This window comes from Hemitrygon akajei, chromosome 1 (genome assembly GCF_048418815.1).
Source record: "Hemitrygon akajei chromosome 1, sHemAka1.3, whole genome shotgun sequence".
In the NCBI taxonomy this organism is placed as follows: Eukaryota; Metazoa; Chordata; class Chondrichthyes; order Myliobatiformes; family Dasyatidae; genus Hemitrygon; species Hemitrygon akajei.
The window spans coordinates 123,962,347-123,984,289 of NC_133124.1; the positions used below are offsets into that span (position 1 = coordinate 123,962,347).

The 21,943-nt window shown below is 42.0% G+C and overlaps 1 protein-coding gene across 3 annotated transcripts in view; it reads right to left on the reverse strand.

The window, feature by feature from the left end:
- Positions 1-21,943, reverse strand: part of LOC140730624 (grainyhead-like protein 2 homolog) — a 148,607-nt gene that overhangs the window by 33,484 nt on the left and 93,180 nt on the right. For all 3 annotated transcript variants that reach the window (XM_073051355.1, XM_073051349.1, XM_073051341.1), the window contains one exon: positions 9,900-9,994. In XM_073051355.1, coding sequence (XP_072907456.1) covers positions 9,900-9,994 — 95 coding nt within the window. The remainder of the gene's footprint in view (positions 1-9,899; positions 9,995-21,943) is intronic.

Below are 21,943 nucleotides of genomic sequence, written 5' to 3' on the forward strand. Positions count from 1 at the left end.
TTGTACCTCTGATTTCTGTATTTGCTCCCTATTTAGAAAATAGCTTAACCCTTTACTCTTTCTACCGAAATGAATGACCATACACTTCCCTACATCATATTCCATCTGGCAACCAAACAAGTATTTATTTACTAATATTATTTATTTTATTTCCTCATTTTTTTGGACCTGATGTTTTCCATGTAGAAAAATGCAATGTCATTAATTCCTTTGCCACTTCCTTATTCCCCTTTATAAATTCTCTTGCCTGTAAAGGATTGTCTTTCTAATCTTAGCTTTTTACATTCTGATAGAGGCACTTTTTATGTGTCTCTCTTGTTTACTCTCGTACTCTATTTCCTGCTCAACCTTTGCTGAATTCTTGAACACCCCTAATTCCAGGCCTCTTGTTTCTTCTTTCCTGGCAGAATTATAAGACTCTCAATTTAATTCATGACCAAACATTGTTGAATTCTAGAACACTCCCAATTTTCAAGCCACACAGGTTTTTCCTGGCAGCTTTACAAGTCTGCTTAAATTTAATTCATGATCAACTTTTGTTGAATTTTATAACACTCCCAATGATCAGGCCTGCTGTTTTTCCAGTCAGCTTTTCAGGTCTCTTTATTTTCTCCCATAATCCATGGTTGCATCACTTTTCCTGTCACATTTTTGTGCCTTGAAGGAGACTATGTTTGCTGAAAATCAGCCAACCTGCCCTATATTGCTTCATTGTTTCTTTTCTGTAGACTGAAAACCCTCATTTCAGATTGAAGCATGTTCTCAAAATTAATGTAAAATTCAACATTATGGTCACTTTGTCCAAGGGGCCCTTTCACAATGTTTATTAATTAACTCTGGAGGAACTCAGCACGCCAGGCAGCATCTGTGGTTAACAGTTAAGGTTTCAGGCCAAGACCCTTCATTGGGACTTAATCCTGATGAGGTGTCTCGGCTGAAATGTCGACTGTTTATTCCTTTCCATTGATGCAGCCTGACCTGCTTAGTTCCTCCAGCATTTTGGTGTGCTACTCTGGATTTCCAGCATCTGCAGAAACTCTTGTAGTTATTAATTAACTCTTCCTTAAAATACAGTACTAAATCTAAATAACACACACAAAATGCTGGAGGAATTCAGCAGGTGAGGCAGCATCTAAGGAAAAATAAGGAGTAAAGAGTCGATGTTTCGGGCCAATATCCTTCATTAGGACTGGGAAAGAAGGGAAAAGAAGCCAGAATAAGAAGGAAGTCTAACTTAGCCTGCTCTCAAGTGGAATCCTCAAAATACTGATCTAGATCCATCTTTTATACATGCCAGGAATACGCTGTTGATTTGTCCACGTGAATTTAAATCCCTCATGATTAATATCATCCGTTTCAGTAATTTCTAATTTCCTCGTTTTAGCCTTTTTGCGATCCAAACAATCATCCTTAAACTATTTGTCAATGAAATGTGAAAACAGGAATTGAACATTTTATCAAGATTAAATCAAATTGAATGCAACATTCTATTCAGTTTGCTTGCATGAAAGGTGGGTACTTTGTGTTATACAAGAGAAACATACCCAAAATAATTGTTACATGTATCAGAAGTACAGTAAAATACCACAATATTCACAGATATCACTGGTTTTATTGCACACGCTCCTTGGAGTCACAGAGCATTACAGCACAGAAACAGACCCTTCAGCCAGTCTAGTCCATGCCAAGCTATTATTCTGCCTAGTCCCATTGACCTGCAGTCTGAATAAAGTACATCTCTTGCTGTATGGAATCTTAATTGTAGAAAGGATGTTCTCAGCCAACAGGAAAACAATTCAGATAGGGGAAGAATTCAAATGTCAAGGCTCTATATAACCTTGCATGAAACTTAGGTTCATAAAACTAATCTGAAGCCAAGAATTCTTTCCAGACTAAGACCTGATCATCTTTCATCATCTTCATTGAACATAGAACAGCACAGGAACAGGCCCCTTGCCCTACAATGTTTTGCTAAACCAATTAAATTAGTAATCAAGTAATTAACTAAATCAATCTCTTCTGCCTACACATCCATATCCTTCCAGTTTCCACACATTCATGTGCCTATGTAAATCTCTGAAAAGTCTCTATTGTTTCTGCCTCTACCACACCCCAGGCAATTCATTCCAGGCACCCACAACTCTGTGTAAAAAACCTGGCCCCTCATATTTCCTTTGAAATTATCCCCTTTCACCTTAAATACATGCCCTCTGGTATTAGACATTTCAACCCCTGGAAAAGATACTGTCTGTCTACCCTATCTATGCCTCTCATAATCTTATAAACCTCCATCAGATCTCCCCTCAGCCTCTGCCTCTCCAGAGCAACCAACTCAAGTTTGTCCAGCCTCTGGTTCCAGCACATGCCCTCTAGTTCAGGCAGCATCCTGGTAAACCTCTTATGCATGCTTTCCAAATCCTCAACATCCTTCCTATAATGGAGCGACCAGAAATGTATGCAATACTCCAGATGCGGAAGAACCAGAGTTTTATAAAGCTGCAAGATAACTTCCTGATTTTTGAACTCGACTAATATAGCCAAACATGCCATGTGCCTTCTTAACCACCCTATCAACCCATGTCGCCACTTTCAGGGAGCTATAAACAGGGACCCAAGATCCATCTGCTCAACAACACTGGTAAGGGTCTTGTCCATAAACTCTATCATCCATTTCTCCACGCATATCTGCAACCAATCTAAATCCCACTGTATTCTTTGCCAGTCTTCTGTGCTATCCACAACACCACCAATTTTCATACCATTTGCAAATTTACTAATCCACTTATATATATTTCCATCCAAGTCATTTATATACACCACAAACTGCAGAGGTCTCAGTACAGATCTCGTGGAACACCACTTATCATAGACTTCCAGCTAGACTAAGTCCCCTCCACCACCACCCTCTGTCTGTGGGCAAGCCGTGGCCAATTCCCCATGGACCCAATACATCTTAATCTTCTAGATGAGCCTCTCATGACAGATCCTGTCAGACACCTTACTAAAATCCATGTAGACATCTTCAACATCCTTCATCAATCACTCTCATCACCTTATCAAAAAACTCAATCAAGTTAGTAAGACACGACTTGCCCTGCATAAAGCCAAGCTGGCTCTCCCTAATTAGGCCATGGTTTTCCAAATGCTCATAAATCCTATCACTAAGAAATCTCTCCAGTATCTTACCTAGCACTGATATGAGACTTAGCAGTCAATATTTTCCAGGATTATCCCTGGTTCCCTTCTTGAACAATGGAACAACATTAGCTACTCACCAGCCTGTGGCTAGAAAGGACACAAAGATATTGATCAAGCCCCCAACAATCTCTTTTCTTGCCCCTCTCAATAACCTGGGATATATCCCATCAGGGCCTGGGAACTTATCCCCCTTAATGCTATTTAAGAGACCTAAAAATACTTCCTCCTTTACCTCAAAATATCCCAGCATATCAATACCCTCAGCATTACTCTCCCTGTCCTCCGCATCCTTTTCTTTGGTAAATACTGATGTAAAGCACTCACTAAGGACCTCACCCACATCCTCTGCACCCAAGCAAGTGTCCTCCTCTTTAGCCTTGAATGGTCCTACTCTCTCCCTTGCTCTTGATGTATGCATAGAATGCCTTGGGGTTCCCTCTAATCCTACTTGACTCTCCCTAGTTCTTGCCTAATGCTCTCTTAATTTGCCCTGCTCCAAATTAATACTCTCTCACAAGACCCATACTTATCCTCATCTTAAACTTAAGGTGATGTGAACTGTACACCCACTGAATCATTGGTCACCTGGTCAGGCTCATTACAACAAATCCAGTACAACATCTCCTCTTGCTGGACTTAGTACATATTGGATGCACCTGACAAATTCTGCCCCATCTAAACCTCTTACACTCAGAAGGTCCCAATTTGTATCAGGAAAGTTCAAGTCTCCCATGTCAACAACCCTATTGCTTTTACACCTTTCCTTAATCTGCCTGCATATCTGTTCCTCAGTGTCCTGGTGGCTATTGGGTGGGGTGAGGGGGGTGTCTGTAGTGTAATCCCAGAGTGATTGCACCTTCCTATGTTTTAGTTCCACCATTGGGAGACCACAGTCAGTGCAGGTCGGAAATAACACCTCCTCCCTGACAATCAACTTTGGCGCACCTCAAGGATGTATGCTTAGCCCAGGGCTCTACTCTTTCTAAACAAATGACTGTTTGGCTAGGCACAGCTCAAACACCATCTATAAATTTACCGATGACACAACTATGGTTGAAGAATTTCAGATGGTGACGAGGAGACATACAGGATCAGCTGGTTGAGTGGTATCGCAAACTCAACCTTGCACTCATCTTCAGTAAGACCAAGGAATTGATTGTGGACTTCAGGAAGGGGAAGTCGAGGGAACACACACTAATCCTTATCGAGGGATCAGCAGTGGAAAGGGTGAGCAGTTAGAAGTTCCTGGGTGTCAACATCCCTGACGATCTAACCTGGGCCCAACATATTGATGCGATTACAAAAAGGCACGACGGTGGCTATACTTCATTAGGAGTTTGAGGAGACTTGGTATATTAGTAATGACGCTCGTAAATTTCTACAGCGGTACCATGGAGAACATTCTAACTAGTTACATCACCATCTGGTATGGAGGGACCATTGCATTGGATCTCAGGAAAAGTTGCAAAAGGTTGTAATCTCAGACATCTCCGTCATGGGTACAAGCTTACCCAGCATTCAGGACACTTGCAAAAGGCAATGCCTCAAAAAGGCACCATCCGCTACTTAAGACCCCCATCACTCAGGACATGTCCTCCTCTCATTGCTGCCATCAAAGAGGAGCCTGAAGACACACATTCATTGTTTCAGGAACAGCTTCTTCCCCTCTGCCATCAGATTTACGAATGGACAATGAATCCTTGAACACAACCTCATTCTATACTTTTTTTTCCTCTTTTTGCACTATAATTTAATTATATATATTTTTATATACAGTTCCTCGCCTCTCATTCATCTGTACTATCATCGTACTCCTGCCCTGACTACCATGTGGCACTGGGAATAATCCAGAGATTTCCACCTTGGAGGACCTGCTCTTCAACCTTTTTCCCAACTCCCTAAACTCATGTGCAAGAGCTCTTCCCCCTTTCTACCTATGTCATTGGTGCCAATGTGCACCATGTCCTCTGGCTGCTCACCTTCCCCCTTGAGAATACTCTGCAACCACTCTTGAGATATCCTTGACTCTAGCACCTGGGAGGCAACACACCATCCTGGCATCTCTTTCACAGCCGCCGAATCTCCTGCCCTTCTCTCTCACTATCAACTCACCTATCACTATCACTCTACCTGAATTTACCCTTCCCTGCTACTGGCCTTGGTGCTGCTACAGCTGTGACCTGACAGGTTATTCCCCCCCAGCAGTATCCAAAGGGCCATACTTGTTGCTGAGGTGAATGGACACAGGGGAACTCTACTCTAACTGCTTATTCTCCTTACTTCTCCTGGTGGTCACTCATCTACTATCTGAAGCCTGCAGTCTGGGTGTGACCACCTTAGTAAAAGTCTCATCTTTGAGGTTTTCACTGCCCAGGTGGTCCTGAGGCACATCCAGCTCTATCTCTAGTTCCTTGACCTTGTCAATCAGGAGCCGAAGTTGTGTGCACTTCCTGCAGATGTAGTCACCAGGGAGGCCGCTAGGTATCCTCCAATCCCACATCTCACAGGAGGAGCATTCTACTGCCTTAACTATCCTGCCTACACTTGGTATACCTTCAGCAGGGGGACATCATTAACTCAATCTCCTGGTCAGTTACTCATCCTAGTAACCATGAAGAAAGACCACGACTTGAGCATTCAACCATCTTTGATGTGTCACAATGTCACTTGGTCACTGCACTGCCCCAGCTAAAGTACACTCTTTGTAGCTACCATCTTTTTCTAAACTAAAGTGTGCAAGTCATCCCTGCAGTTTCTGGCAGGCCTGAGCAATAGCATCCTGTGTCAGAAACTATTATATTTGAAAGGGCTGATTGAAAGAGCCAGATTTGCTAATAATACTGTATGTACCTGACAAAGTTTCTTCCTGCAGTAACCTTTCATGCCAGTTCAACTATGACTGTATCCTAGCAACATGAAATGTCATAGCAAATTTAATTGTAGGTCTCAGTCAAGCAGACAACAAGTGTATGCAGAGATAGAGCAAAGGATTAAAAGTTAAGCTTATGTCAAGGACTGGATAGAAATGTTTAAATAATTTTTTTGTCATATTTTGAACAGATATACTGTGTTTTCCAAATTCAGGAGTTGTGCTGCAACCTACTTTTGCTTCTTTCTAAAGTTAAATATGAACAGAGAGAGACCACTACCTATCCATTTACTAGGGGAATGCTAAGTCAATGGCATTTATCCAACGCTATAAAAACACAATCCCTTCCCTTAATGAGCTAAATGGAAGAGAACCGAGAATAGAAAACACAAGAGAACAGCTCTTGACAATAGGGAACTCTTCGAGTAAGGCAACAACTCTGGATGACTGCAAAGTGGGACATGGCCACTTGAGGGCTTTTAGAGATTTTACAAGCCAATTCAGCTTCAAATCCTGACCTACTGCAGAGTCTGGAGGATTTAACCCACTAATCCAGATAATCACGCTCTCCTTTCATGGCTCCAGCAGATTCTACAGATCTTAGCTCTTTATGGAAATACAGACTGCATTTATGTTTTGTACGGGCTAGGCATTCATGTACATGAGGAAGGGGTCAAAGTAATCCAGATCACTCAATACTCTACCTCAAAAAGTCCGAATGTTCACTGAACATGGCAACAAAAAGCAGGCTTAATAACATATGTTTAGCATACATTTTAGCAGGTCTTTTGACAAAGTGCTGCATGGAAGGCTGATCAAGAAGTTTCAGTTGCTTGGCATTCAGGATGAGGTAGTAAACTGCATTTAACTCTGGGAGAAGCCAGAGAGTGGTAGCAGATGGTTGCCTCTCTGACTGCAGGCGTGCTGCAGGGATTGGCGGTGGGTTATTTGTCATTTATTTCAATGATCTGGATGATAATGTGGTAAACTAGATCAGCAAATTTGCAAATGACACCAAGATTGGGGGAATAATAGACAGTGAGGAAGGCTACCGAAGCTTGCAGTGGGATCTGGAACAGTTGGAAAAATGGGCTGAGATGTAATTTAATACAGACCTGTGTGCACTTTGGGAGGACAAACCAAGGCAGGACTGACACAGTGAACAGCAGGGCACTGCGGAGTGTGGTATAACACAGGGATCTGGGAATACAGATGCTTAATTCCTTGAAAGTGGTGTCACAGGTAAAAAGAGCTTTTGGCTTATTAGCTTTTATAAATCAGAGTACTGGGTTGGATTGTTACATTGAAGTTGAATAAGATTTTGATCAGGCCTAATTTGGAGCACTGTGTGCATTTCTATTCACCTGCCTACAGATATCAACAAGACTGAAACTGTACAGAGAAAATTTACAAGAATGTTACTGGGACTTGAGGACCTGAGTTACAGGGAAACATTCAATAGGTTTGGGTTTTATTCCTGGAGAATAGGAGAATGAGGGGAGATTTGACAGAGGTATACAAAATTATGAGGGGCATAGAAAGGGTAAATGCAAGCAGAACTTTTTCCACTGAGGTTGAGTGAGACTAGAACTAGAGATCATAGATTAAGAGTGAAAAGTGAAATGCTTAAAGAGAACCTGAGGTGAAAGTTTTTCACTCAGAGGGTGGTGTGAGTGTGGAGTGAGCAGCCAGTGGAAATGGTGGACATGGGTTGTATTGCCTCATTTTACAGAGGTTTGGATAAGTATATACATAGATGGGAAGGGTATGGAGGGCTATATAGTCCAGGTGTGGGTTGATGGGACTAGGCAAAATAACAGTTCGGCATAGACTAGATGGGCTGTAGGGCCTGTTTCTGTGCTGTAATGTTCTAAGACTATCTAATTATCTACACAAACTTCCTTAGGAGTCAGTGTCTAAAACTTTGACAAACTTCTATAGATGTGTAGTGGCGAGCATATTGACTGGTATGGAAACACCAACTAGACAATCCTACAAAAGGTAGTGGATTCATCCCAGTACATCACGGGTAAAGCCCTCCCAACCATTGAGCATATCTACATGAAATACTGTCATAGGAAAGCAGGACCCATCATCAGAGATCCCCACCACCCAGGCCATGCTCTCTTCTCACTGTTGCCATCAGGTAGAAAGTATAAGAGTCTCAGAACTCGCACCACCAGGTTCAAAAACAGTTACTACCCCTCAACCATCAGTCTACACTCACTTACCCCATCATTGAGATGTTCCTACAACCAAAGATCTCACTTTAAGGACTCTTTATCTCATGTTCTCATTATTTATTGCTGTTCATTTATATTTGCACAGTCTGTTGTTTTCTGCACTCTGGTTGATCTTTCCTTGATCTTGTTTTAGTTACTATTCTATAGATTTGCTGAGTATGTCCACAGAAAAACGAATCTAAGGGTTGTATATGATGATATACATGTACTTTGATAATAAGATTTACTTTGAACTTTGAATCCTAAGCATTAAAATGTTATGTGTCAGCTGTAAACAAAATATTGCCTATTCTGACCAAAGCATGTTATGTCATTTAAAAATATTTCTGGCAGCAGCAGCAGAGACATATTGTAATGCCAACACCCCAGGTTGTGATTATTTTCTCTCTGATACATAGTCTTCTAACTCTCTTCATGGAATCACATTCCCAATACACCTTATCTGTCTTTTGCCAAAAATTAAAACTGAAAGAAGAATAAGGATAAGGAGGTCCCTTCCCAAGCCTCTCCTTCAACTTTTATTTGTTTCAGACTGCCTTCCCGTTTATGAATGAACATGTTACAGCTGACTGCTTCAATGATAGCTTACAGTTACATTCTAAAGGGATCGCAACGTGCTAATACTGGCAAAATACACAAAGTAGGTCAAAATACTTGTACAATCCTATCCAGTTGCATCAACAGTTTCTTCCAAATAGCTCCCAAGGCACTGCCATTATGCTACTGAAGCACAATTTGTCCATAGACACAGTATTTCTCAGGCAGAGCTTTGGCAGCCCAAGGAAGTACCCATTCAGAGGGATTTTGTATTCTTATTTGGGGTCTTGTTGCTAGATTAATAACCAATTAATTGCTTCTGTATGCCTTTTAGGGGTGGCATGGTAGCATGGTGGTTAGTGTACTGCTATTACAGTGTCAGCAACCTGGGTTCAATTCCTGCCACTGTCTGTAAGGAATTTGCACGTTCTCTCCGTGACCATGTGGGTTTCCTCTGGGTGCTCTGGTTTCCTCTCACATTCCAAAGATGTACAGGTTAGTGGGTTAATTGGTCACATGGGGGTAATTGGGCTTGTTGGGCTGGAAAGGGCCTGTTACCGTGCTGTATCTTTAAATTTAAAAATAATTACATTTAATTACTGGTTCTAGGTGAAGACATGGGTTGAGTCAATAAGGAGAAGTAACACACATGGCTTGTAGGGAAAAAAAACATGAATTTTGCAGATGCTGGAAATCCAGAGTAATGTATACAAAATGTCGCAGAAAATCAGTGGGTCAGGCAGCATCTATGGAGAGGAATAAATAGTCGACATTTCGGTTTGAGACCCTTCATGAATACTGGGAAGGAACAGGGTACAAGCCTGAATAAAAAGATGAGGGGAGTGAAAGGAACACAAGCTGGCAGGTGACGGGTGAAGCCAGGTGAGGGGAAAGCAAGCAGGTGGGAAGGGGATGAGGAGAGATGCTAGGAGGTGATAGGTGGAAAAAGTAAAGGACTGAAGGAGAAGGAATCTGGTTTGTAGAACTGGCAGTTGCTAGGAGATAGGCATCCAATCCTCCATTCATTACGTTGGTAAAAAGAAATTCCTCACCTTAGCTTCCTCGTTCACGTCCCAGGTGAAAGAGATGGCATTGTAGGCAATTTCTTCTATGTTTCCAATGGTGTTGAAGCTCTCTTTGTAATCAGCTAATATGGTGGAGATAGAAAGAGACAAAGAGCAATGTGGTGTGAAAAGCCAGCAGGATCAGTTCAGCTCATAGATAAAGAGTCACCACCTGGACTGGGTACAAGGAAACAGTGTCGGTTTCGAGTGTAGAATTGCTAATTTTCATGCAGTTTAACTTCCCTAAACTTCAATTTCACTCTACCACATAAATGTACACTGCCAAAAGAAACAATGTTAGTTCAGACCAAGGCGCACAACACAGTACATATAACTCACACACAACACATAAAGTAATATTACCACTAATTAATTAACAAATAATAAAATATATTTCAGAAGATTGACCATAGGCAGAAGGTGCATTTATGACACAAGTTAAAAAGTAAACAGCATAATGTTACTGGTGATTTGTAAGTGATGAGACCTAGGCGGTGGCAGAGAGCTCAGTAGACTCATAGTGAGAGGTAAGAAGCTGTTTCCCGCCCTAACAATCCTTGTCCTAATGCAACAGTACCTCCTGTCTGACTGTAGTGATGGGGTCAAATAAATTGTGGAATGGATGGGAGGAAACCTGGACAAGGATCCTTGCTTTGTTTGTGTTTATATATAACCATCTACACCCAGTGTCCACTTTATCAGGTACACCTGCTTATTAATGCAAATATCTAATCAGCCAATCATGTGGCAGCAACTCAGAGCATAAAAGCATGCAGACATGGTCAAGAGGTCAAGTTGTTGTTCAGATCAAACACCAGAATGGGGAAGAAATGTGATCTAAACGTCTTTGACCGTGGAATGATTGTTGGTGCTGCATTGGGTGTTTTATGCATCTCAGAAACTTTAACACACACAATAGTCTCTAGAGTTTACAGAGAATGAGGCAAAGAATGGAGAAAACACCCAATGAGCAGCAGTTCTGTGGGCAAAAAAATACATAGTTAATGAGAGAGGTCAGAGGAAAATGGCTAAACTCGTACAAGTTGACAGGAAGGTGACAGTAATTCAAGTAACCACATGTTAGAACAGTGGTGTGCAGAAGAGCATTGCTGATGGCACAATGCATCGAACCATGAAGTGGTTAGACTACAGCAGCAGAAGATCACACCAGGTTCCACTCCTGTATCTAATAAAGTGGCCACTGAGAGTATATCCTAGGGCCCTCTCACTCTCAGCTTAAGACACACACTTAACGTTTTAGGAACAACTTCTTCACCGCCATTAGATTCTGAACAGACAATGAACCAACCTGTGAACACTACCGCACTGTTTTTGCACTGCTTATTAATTTAATTTTTAATACAGGTGGAAGGTCAACTGAGGAAGATCTGTACCAGCAAGGCGGCTGGACCGGATGGAGTTTCCCCACGATTTCTGAGGGCCTGTGCGACTGAGCTGGGAGAACCACTACAGCGCATCTTCAACATGAGCCTGGAGCAGAGAAGAGTACCCAGACAGTGGAAAACATCCTGTATTGTCCCGGTACCGAAGAAACCACAACCAAAGGAGTTGAATGACTTCAGACCTGTTGCCTTGACATCGCACATGATGAAGACCATGGAGCGGCTGATAATACAGAATCTGAGGCCACAAACCAGGCACGCCCAGGATCCTCTTCAGTTTGCATATAAGGAGAAGGTGGGAGTGGAGGATGCTATCACGTATTTGCTGCACAAATCACTCTCTCACTTAGAGGGGGTCAGTTGTGCTGTGAGGATTACATTCCTTGACTTCTCTAGTGCCTTTAACACCATCCAGCCCAAGATCTTAAGGCACAAACTAACGGAGATGGGAGTAGACTCTCACATGGTGGATTGGATAGTGGACTACTTGACAGATAGACCTCAGTATGTGCGGTTGGGAGACTGTAGGTCTGACACGGTGGTCAGCAGCACAGGGGCGCCGCAGGGAACCGTACTCTCTCCGGTCCTGTTCACCCTGTACACATCAGACTTCCAATATAACTCAGAGTCCTGCCATGTGCAGAAGTTCGCTGATGACACGGCCATAGTGGGGTGTGTCAGGAATGGACAGGAGGAGGAGTATAGGAAACTGATACAGGACTTTGTGATATGGTGCAACTCAAACTACCTGCATCTCAATATCACCAAGACCAAGGAGATGGTGGTGGACTTTAGGAGATCTAGGCCTCATATGGAGCCAGTGATCATTAATGGAGAATGTGTGGAGCAGGTTAAGACCTACAAGTATCTGGGAGTACAGTTAGACGAGAAGCTAGACTGGACTGCCAACACAGATGCCTTGTGCAGGAAGGCACAGAGTCGAATGTACTTCCTAAGAAGGTTGGCGTCATTCAATGTCTGTAGTGAGATGCTGAAGATGTTCTATAGGTCAGTTGTGGAGAGCGCCCTCTTCTTTGTGGTGGCGTGTTGGGGAGGAAGCATTAAGAAGAGGGACGCCTCACGTCTTAATAAGCTGGTAAGGAAGGCGGGCTCTGTCGTGGGCAAAGTACTGGAGAGTTTAACATCGGTAGCTGAGCGAAGGGTGCTGAGTAGGCTACGGTCAATTATGGATAACTCTGAACATCCTCTACATAGCACCATCCAGAGACAGAGAAGCAGTTTCAGCGCCAGGTTACTATCGATGCAATGCTCCTCAGACAGGATGAAGAGGTCAATACTCCCCAATGCCATTAGGCTTTACAATTCTACCGCCAGGACTTAAGAACTTTTTAAAGCTATTATTAATGCTTTTTGAGATGGTGATTTAGATGCATATCATATTTTTTACTGAGTTAAGTATTGTATGTAATTAGTTTTGCTACAACAAGTGTATGGGACATTGGAAAAAAGTTGAATTTCCCCATGGGGATGAATAAAGTATCTATCTATCTATCTATCTATCTATCTATCTACACATTCTTTATTGTAATTTACGGTATTTTTACATATTGCACTGTGCTGCAAAACAATAACTGCCACGACATACGTTAAATGTGTTAAACCTGATTCTGACTCTTAATCTGGCTATTCACTGCCACCCTCCCACCAATTCCAAACCCATCTCCAGCTCTCCCTATGGCATTTCTATCCTGTCCTCTGCAAATCATGATGACATCCTCTTTTCCACCATCCAAATGAGCTGCCTGTTCCAATCCTTGCCCCAGATTTTTGCATCCCTCCCACCCCCCAACAGAGAGTCTGCACCCAAAGTCTCGTTTATGTATTGACATTCCAACAGCTTATATTTGAAGAATGAACTCTTCTCGGGCCTCCAGCCGGGTACAGGTGTCAATTTTAACTGACATGCCTATGACAAACTCTGCCATCTTCCTCAGGGATGATGCCTGGGTATGTCTAGTCCAGTGCTATATATCCACCCATCGTCCGTCCCTCCTGATTGGTTAGTCCTCATCCAATCAAGTTTCCACTGTCCCACCTTCTTTATAATCGAATTCCAGCTCTTAGTTAGAGTGAGACCATCATCTTTGTTAAAATTGTTATTCTCTAGTCTTATTTCAACGACTTCCTTCAACAGGCAGTCCCAAAAGCCATTTGAGCGGCGTGGTAGTTCTGTTCAGTTGAAGTCAATCCATTGGCCATTGCAACTGCGATGTTCTACCACGGCTGATTTCTCCGGGTAACCCAAATGGATACACCTCCTGCATTCCTTGATGCGGGTTTCCACTGTGCACTCCATTTGGCTGATATATGCTGCTCCGCATTCATAGAAAATCTTGTAAACGCCAGCCGTCTTCAGTCCCAGGTCACTTTTGACTCGCATAAGCTGGGATTTGAGCTTTCTTATGAGTTTGTGGATGGTAAAAATCCAGTATTTCTTCAGGATCCTGGGTGAGCCTCCCAGAAACTGTGGAAATATAGGGAAGACAGGCAGTGGTTTTTCCATCTGGCCTCTGAAGGGCCCGATTGATCTCTTTTGCCTCATAGCCATTCTGTAGGAACGTCAAAGTTAACTTGTGTGGCCATTTTTGGCTTATGTTTGTTTCATGATGGTACAGAAGCACTGATATGACCCAAAAGGTTCAGAACAGAGCTGATCTTTGTGTGGATGGGTGTCAGGCAAGATGTATGTTGCCAAAACACCTTTCTCTATCTCGTTCCCTGCAGTGCGATGCCTCATTTCCAACCCATTCCCAGCTGGAGTACAGGTAGATGGTAGGGCCAGGTGAGAAACTGTTTAAGCTGTACTCAGAGGCCACTTTATTAGGTACTTCTTGTCTCTAATAGAGTGGTCACTGGGTATATTTTAGATGCCGTCTGCTGCTGTAGCCCGTTCACCTCAATGTTCGATGTGTTGTGCATGCAGAAATGCTCTTCTGCACACCACTGTTATAACACTTGGTTATTTGAGTTATTGTTGAACTTCCTGTCAGCTTGAACCAGTCTGGGCATTCTCCTCTGACCTCTCTCATTAACAAGGTATTTTGCCCACAGAACTGCCACTCTGTAGATTTTTTTTTTTGGTTTGTTTTTGACACGATTCTCTGTAAATTCTAGAGATTGCCCTGCATGAAAATCACAGGAAATCAGCAGTTTCTGAGATACTCAACCCACTCCAACAATCATTCCTGGTCAAAGTCATTTAGATCGCATTTCCTCCCCATTCTGATGTTTGGTCTGAACAACAACCAAACCTCTCGACCACGTCTGCATGCCTTTACACATTGAGTTGCTGCCACATGATTGGCTGATTAGATAGCTGCATTAACAAGCAGGTGTACAAATGTACCTAATAATACCTAATACTGAGTGTAGGTGAGTAAGCTTACACACCTCACTGGTCTCCCAGTTCTTCAGCTGCCCAGCACTATCTTCATTTATTTAATTTGAAGCAAATCGATGCATTTCACTGTATGTTTCGAAATACATGCTACAAGTAAAGCTCGTGTTTAAAGCTAATTTAAAGAAAGAATTCCTTTTCCAGAATTGCCCACTGTCCGGGCTCCCGGGGATAATGTGGCCTAAGATACTCCACATAACCCCTAAAGCAGTATTACATGGGGAATAATCTGATCACGTTGGTTCGGGTGCTGAAACAACATCAGGAATATAGCGTGAATTTTTGCAGTGACACAAAACAAAAGAGAAGTGCTGATTATTATAAACAGAAGAGATTCTGAAGATGCTGGAAATCTTGAGCAACACACACAACTTGCTGGAGGAACTCAGCAAGGAGCTTGAAGTTGCTGATCATTTCTACAGCAGCTGAATAAATATTGTGGTTTTCTTTTCATTGTTGGGTCTAAACCTTGGAACTCCCTGGGCCAACAGTACAGTGGGGATCACCCTTGTTAAAGAGGGGAGCTCACCAACACCGTTTCAATTGAGAGTCGGACAATAGATATTTTCCTCATTAGCAATGCCACATCCCAAAGAATGATGAAAATAGTTACTTTCATGGAGGGGAGGGGAATTTTAAAAGTGATTCTGTAGGAAAATTTATTTCATCATTCAGGATGAATAAATAAATATACCAAACTCTGGAATCTAACCTGTTCGAAGGGGAGAAAAGAAACTGAATGGCAAACAAGAGATTGTGCAGATAGATGCAGGACATCCAGTGTAACACACACAAAATGCTAGAGGAACTCAGCAGGTTTACACCACTCCATTGATGCCGCCTGACCTGCTGAATTCCTCTGGTATTTTCTGTGTTCACGTGCTGGCAATCTTGGTCTCTGGTCATGTGTTATTTGAGAAAATACCATCGGACAATGTGTGACTGCTTAATCACATTGAAGATTCAACATTCTTAGCAGAGAAAGGAAGAGAAGTTACAAAGTTAAGTAGTTGAGAATAAACTGCAGAATAGTTAAATTGATGAGCAGGGAGCAGGTTTTAAAGAACAAAGTATTCTTGATTAAAGCTCTTCCCATCACTGAGCACTTATACAAGAAGCACAGCCACATGGAAACAGCATCCAACGTCAAGGACCCCCATCATCCAGGCCTTGCTCTTTCACACAGTTGCCATCAGGAAGGAGGTGCAGGAGCCTTAGGTCCCACAGCACCAGGCTCAGGAACAGTTATTACCCCTCAACCATCAGGCTTCTGAACCAGCATGGATAACTTCACTCACTTCAACTGACTCTACATTCTTCAGACTCACTAGTTTTTCATAAATTCTATTGTGTTGTATTTTTTTGTTTTCCTGTAAATGTCTGCAAGAATATAAATCTCAAGGTAGTAAACGGTGACATAGGCATTTTGATACTAAATTTACTTTGAACTTTGATTCTAAATGTTACAGATTACCTGGCAATATCCCAATTTATTGTGCAAGTAACTCAAGACAATGATTTGTTACTTTTTAATGACACTTCCTCTGCACCGTCATTAGATCATACATTTCGACAGTAGCACTGTTTATTTAACATCATGTAAACCCACAGAGCCGCAAAACTGAACTCAACATGCATTACAAAATCACAGGAGCTAGATCATCTCCCCCCCCCCCCCCACTTCAATCCAAAAGTACATTGTATGCGTTGATCAGAGGCTTCAGAAATTCTTGAATCTGTACTAATTTGTAATGTTAACCTTTGTCACTGTATCCCACTTAAGCAATTTCTTGAAAAAACTTTCTCCTTGCTACTCACTACTTTAAAAACATCTCTGTATTATTCTGAGGGCCAAATGCTTCTTATGCACTAACTTGCCCGTTCTCATTTTTATTTAGAGATACAGCTGGCCTAACAAGTCTGTGCTGCCCAATTACACCCACATGACCAATTGACCTACTAACCCCTACGTCTTTGGGATGTGGGAGGAAACCCACGTGGTCACGGGGAGAACGTACAAACTCCCTATAGACAGTAGCAGGAATTTAACCTGGGTCACCGGCACTGTAATAGGTGTAATAAGGGCTACTGTGATGCCCCTTATATAATGGAAAGATACTGTCAACATGAATACACCAAACATCCCCTATCTTCACTCTTGCCACCTTAATACTGTTCATTGACAATTTATATTGTCCATGTTTAATGTTTGTAAACTATGACCTGCTATTGCTGTGCTGACTTAAATCCTGAGCCCAACTCATTTTGGAAACCCAACATTGAACATGCTGCATCTATCTCTGTGACTAATGTACCTTGGCGTTATAGTAGCAAGTAGCATTCTACTGAAGCCTAGACTATCAGAGAGATATGGTAGCGCAGCCTGAACACTTGAAACTGCAGTGAGCAGAACAGTCTTGCTGCTTATTTCTTGCCAACTAACAGTGACAAAAATCACTGCTTTTTGAAGAGAAACACATGCTACTGACACAATTTAAAAACTATTTGCTGTAAGCAGTTTAGTGTCTGACAACCATGACTGATGCTAGTTGGAAAATGTTCGGCAACAGTGTCCTGTCGCAATTAAGTGGCAGAATGTCCCAAATAAACAAAGGGAATCCCGGCTCTTTCCTTGATTAGTTTTTGTTCTTTAAGAAATGTCCCAAATAAGAGGCTGCTTAACCAAGTGCCTATGTATATCTGTATATACAGTATGTAAACAAAAATTTCACAACATACAGAATGTCAGACTCTGATTCCGAACAGGTCCAAGAGGTTTAATGGCCTACTGCTGGTTCTGCTTCTCATATGCTCCAGGAGCAAAATACTTTGGATTCTAGAAGCTGGTGATAAATGAAATGAAAGAGAAGATTGGTAGCTCGTGTTGGCTGCTTGTTTGTGGGGTTGTTCACTGAGACTGGAGATCAGGTCACAAGCATTTCATCACCAGTCGAGGTGACATTACCTGTACGTAGTTGAATGCTGTTTCTGCAAAGTGCCCGCGTTTGTATTGGTCTGACTTGTCGTTCTGATTGGTTGACTGTCACGCTGGCCTCTAGTCTCTACTGGGTCCCAGCTGAGTGATCTTCGTCGGGCCCATTTTGGTTGTTGTGAGCGTTGGTTCCTCGGGTGTCCGCAGCTCACTCCACAGAAACATAGGTTTGTAAATTGCATCCATGTCAATATGCTTGCTAATAGAGTCTTTCATTGAGAACCAAGCTTCTAAGAATCCTCTTTATTTCTTCTTTTGTTCTTCGGCCAGGAGTTTTGTGTTTCCACTATGAACTTGTGCCCTTCTTGGTCTTCATGTACTGAGATGAGTGACAGAGGATCATGCCTTCTTATGGCTAAGCTGATGTTTATGTAGTCTCATGGATAGTTTTCTTCCCGTGTGTCCAACATAGTGTTTGGAGCAGTCTCCATATTGGATTTGGTATATTACATTTGTCCTCTCCAGGACCCAACAGTGACCGTTGATGAAACATTTGCGACCTAACCCATAGGCTCAGTGAACAACCCTACAAGCCAAACTGAAGATAAATGTCTAACTGCAGAGCAACTTTCACATCTTCCGACATACCCAGACTCACCGTTAATGATGTGTTTAAGTCTTACAACTCGCTGCTGCTATAAACTTTCACAAACAGCAACAGGGTAATCTTTCAAGGACAATGCAGGAATACCCTTGTGCTTTTTCAAAAGCAAGATAAAAGTTTTACTTTGACCTGATATGTTTGTTTAAACTGTCACTGTCAATGGCAGCTCCCTACACTGCCTTGAAAAGTCAAGAAATGCACGTTGCACCTCTGAGCTTCTCACTGAGGTACACTACTAAAATGATGTTATATTGTGGTCTACTTCAGCAGCCCCTCATCGCTGCTTGGTAATGCAGAGCTGAATGAAACATTAGCTGAAAAGCACACACTTTATTCCTTACATATTGTTTATCCTTACATATTGTCTTAAATATTCCTTTAATATTGTCTTGCAAAACCACACTGGAATAATTGGAAATCTTTCTAGAGATATACACTCAGTGGCCACTTTATTAGCTACCTCCTGTATCTAAAAAGTGGCCATTGAGTCTACGTTCATGGTCTTTTGCTCCTGTAGCAGAGGGTTCTATGTGTTGTGGATTCTCCTCATTAACAAGGCTTTGTTAATGAAGAGAATGCACAACACACAGAACTGCCGCTCACTGGATGTTGCTTTGTTTTTCACACCATTTCCTGTAAACTCTAGAGACTGTTGTGCATGAAAATTCCAGGAAATTAACAGTTTCTGAGATACTTCAACCAATTTGGCACCAATAATCATTCCCTGGTCAAAGTCACTTAGATCATATTCCTTTTTCACTCTGATGTTTGGTCTGAACAACAACTGAACCTCTTGACCATGTCTGCATGCTTTTATGCATTGAGCTGCTGTCACATGATTGGCTGATTAGATATTTGCATTAATGTATGGGTGTACCTGATAAAGTGGTCCATGAGTGTTGCACAATAACAGGCCCTTCCAGCCCAATGAACCTGCGATGCCCACATGACCAATTAACCTAGTAACCTGCACTTCTATGAATGTGGGAGGAAACCAGACCACCCAGAGGAAACACACATGGTCATGGGGAGAATGTACAAACTCATTACAGACAATGGCAGTAATTGAACCCAGGTTACTGGTGCTGTAAAGCAATATGCTAACCACTACGTTAACAGGCCACACATCATAATCTCAGTGGCATTAATGCTGCTGGCACTTTAAAACTCTAAGTGATTGGCCATATAACTGCAAACATTATGACGTCATCTGCTTTACACAAAACATCTAGTAACGTAGGCATCAGCTAATATACGAAAGGTGATTGATAAGTTCGTGGACTAAGGTAGAAGGAGATGAGTTACCCAGCTCTCTTTACATGCACATGCAGGTCAACTCTTTGAGTGATTATGCAGAAAGTTTGAAGTTAATAACTCATCTCCTTCTACCTTAGTCCACGAACTTATCAATCATCCCTGCTGTGGACACTTCCTGGAGGTCCAAGATCCGTATGCTCCACGACCGCTGGACTAAGAGTGTAAATGTAGGAGGGGGCTATGTTGAAAAATAAATATGCTAGGTTTTCTAAAATTGACTCCTTCTACCTTAGGCCACAAACTTATCAATCACCCCTTGTATGTAGCGAATATGACTTTATTTCTGTAAGAAACAGTTCTAGATTGGCCTTCATTAGTCAGTGCATTGAGCATAGGATTTGGGGTGTTGCATTGGTGAGGCTTAATCTGGAATATTGATGCAGTTCTGGTCACCTACTACAGGGAAGGTACCAATAAAATCGAAAGAGTACAGAGAAAAATTTACAAGGGTGTTGTCAGATCTTGAGGGCCCAAATTATATGGAAAGATTGAGAAGGTTAGGACTTCATTCCCTGGAGCATAAGAGAATAAGGGGAGATCTGATAGACTTGATGCAAAGTTATGAGGGGTGTAGATAGGGTAAATGCAAGCAGACTTTTTTTCCACTGAGGTTGGGTGAGACAAGAGCTAGAGCTTATAGGTTAAGGGTGAAAGGTTAAATATTTAAGGGGAGCCCGAGGAGGAACTTCTTTACTCAGAGGGTGGTGTGCGTGTAAAATGAGCTGCCAGCAGAAGTGCTGTAGTTTGATATCAACATTTAAGAGAAGATTGGATAGTTACATGATGGGACGGGTATGGAGGGCTATGACGGGGCTAGGCAAAATAATAGTTTGTCATGGACTAGATTGGCTTAAGGGCTTGATTCTGTGCTGTAGTGTCCCATGACTCTAGATGCCAGCTACTGATCACCAGCTGTAATGGATTTTAAAGGATCAGTAATAATTAAAGCAATGAGTTACAAGTTGAATACCTATTCATGCCTAAACCAAATGGCTCTGCTCATCCCATAATAAAATTGTATTCTGAAAACAAAAGATAGTGTAATGTACACCCAATCTCTGATATATTGTACAGCTAGACCTACTGAACAAAAATTGAAGTCAACTAGTTACAAAAATACCTGACTAAATACAATCAGGAAGGCGTAACCATAAAATCAATTTAAAATAAGAAAAATGGAAACCTCCAGCAGTATTCAGAACCAAATTAGCAGTGGTTGAATGATCAAACAAAACAACCTGTCCCTGAATAACAGAATTTCAGCTGACTTTAGGCCAGGAAAAGGTCAACATTTAAAGTAAATTCATCAAAGTATGCATATGTCACTACATGTCATCTTGAGATGCATTTTCTGGCAGGCATTTATAGCAAAATAAAGAAATACAAGAGAACTTATTAAAAGCAATACATAAACAAAGACTGACAAAAACAATGTGCAAAGGAAGATAAATTGTGCACATCGTAAACAACAAGAAATAAAAAATACTGAGAACATGAGTGTCGAGTCCTTGAAACTGAGTCCATAGGTTGTGGAGTCAATTCATCATTGAAGTGGAGTGAAGTTATCCACACAGGTTCAGGAAGTTGCAGGGTAATAACTGTTCCTGAACCTGGTTCCATTAACCCTGGAAAAAGGCAAAGCTACTTACTAATTCCCATGGACTACAACTTCCTGAGTACATTTTCTTTAGTGTTTAATCAGTGCATGGTAAATAAAGCTTATCTGAAGCCACCTGTTTGTTTTGGGTGGAAAACAAACTACCTACCTAGATATGACCCAGCATCCAGCCCCCATCTCCAGTCTGCTTTCTTCACAGCCCCTCCTGCTCAGAGGCTGAACTATGTGACTGAGAGCATGTTGGCATGAAGACAATACTGAGGTACAGACCCCTCAACGATACACGTTTAGCCCACTGCTCTACTCTTCATGCGTTCAAGACTGTGTGACTAACCACAGCTCAAGTGCCATGTATAAATTTGCCGATGTAGTTGGCAGAATCAAGAGGTGGTGAGGAGGCCTATTAGAGCAAAGCACATTGGCTGGTTGAGTGGTGCCGCAACAACAACCTAGCGCTCAACATCAGCAAGATCCAACAATTGACTGTGGACTTCAGAAAGGGGAGGTTTGGAAAACATGCACCTATCCTCAGTTGAGGGGCAGCCGTGGAAAGGGTGAGCACTTTCAAGTTCCTGGGCAACAACATCTCAGAGGATCTATCCTGGAACCAACATATCGATGCAAACACAACAAAGGCACACCAGTGGCTGTACTTCATTAGACGTTTGAGGAGACTTGGT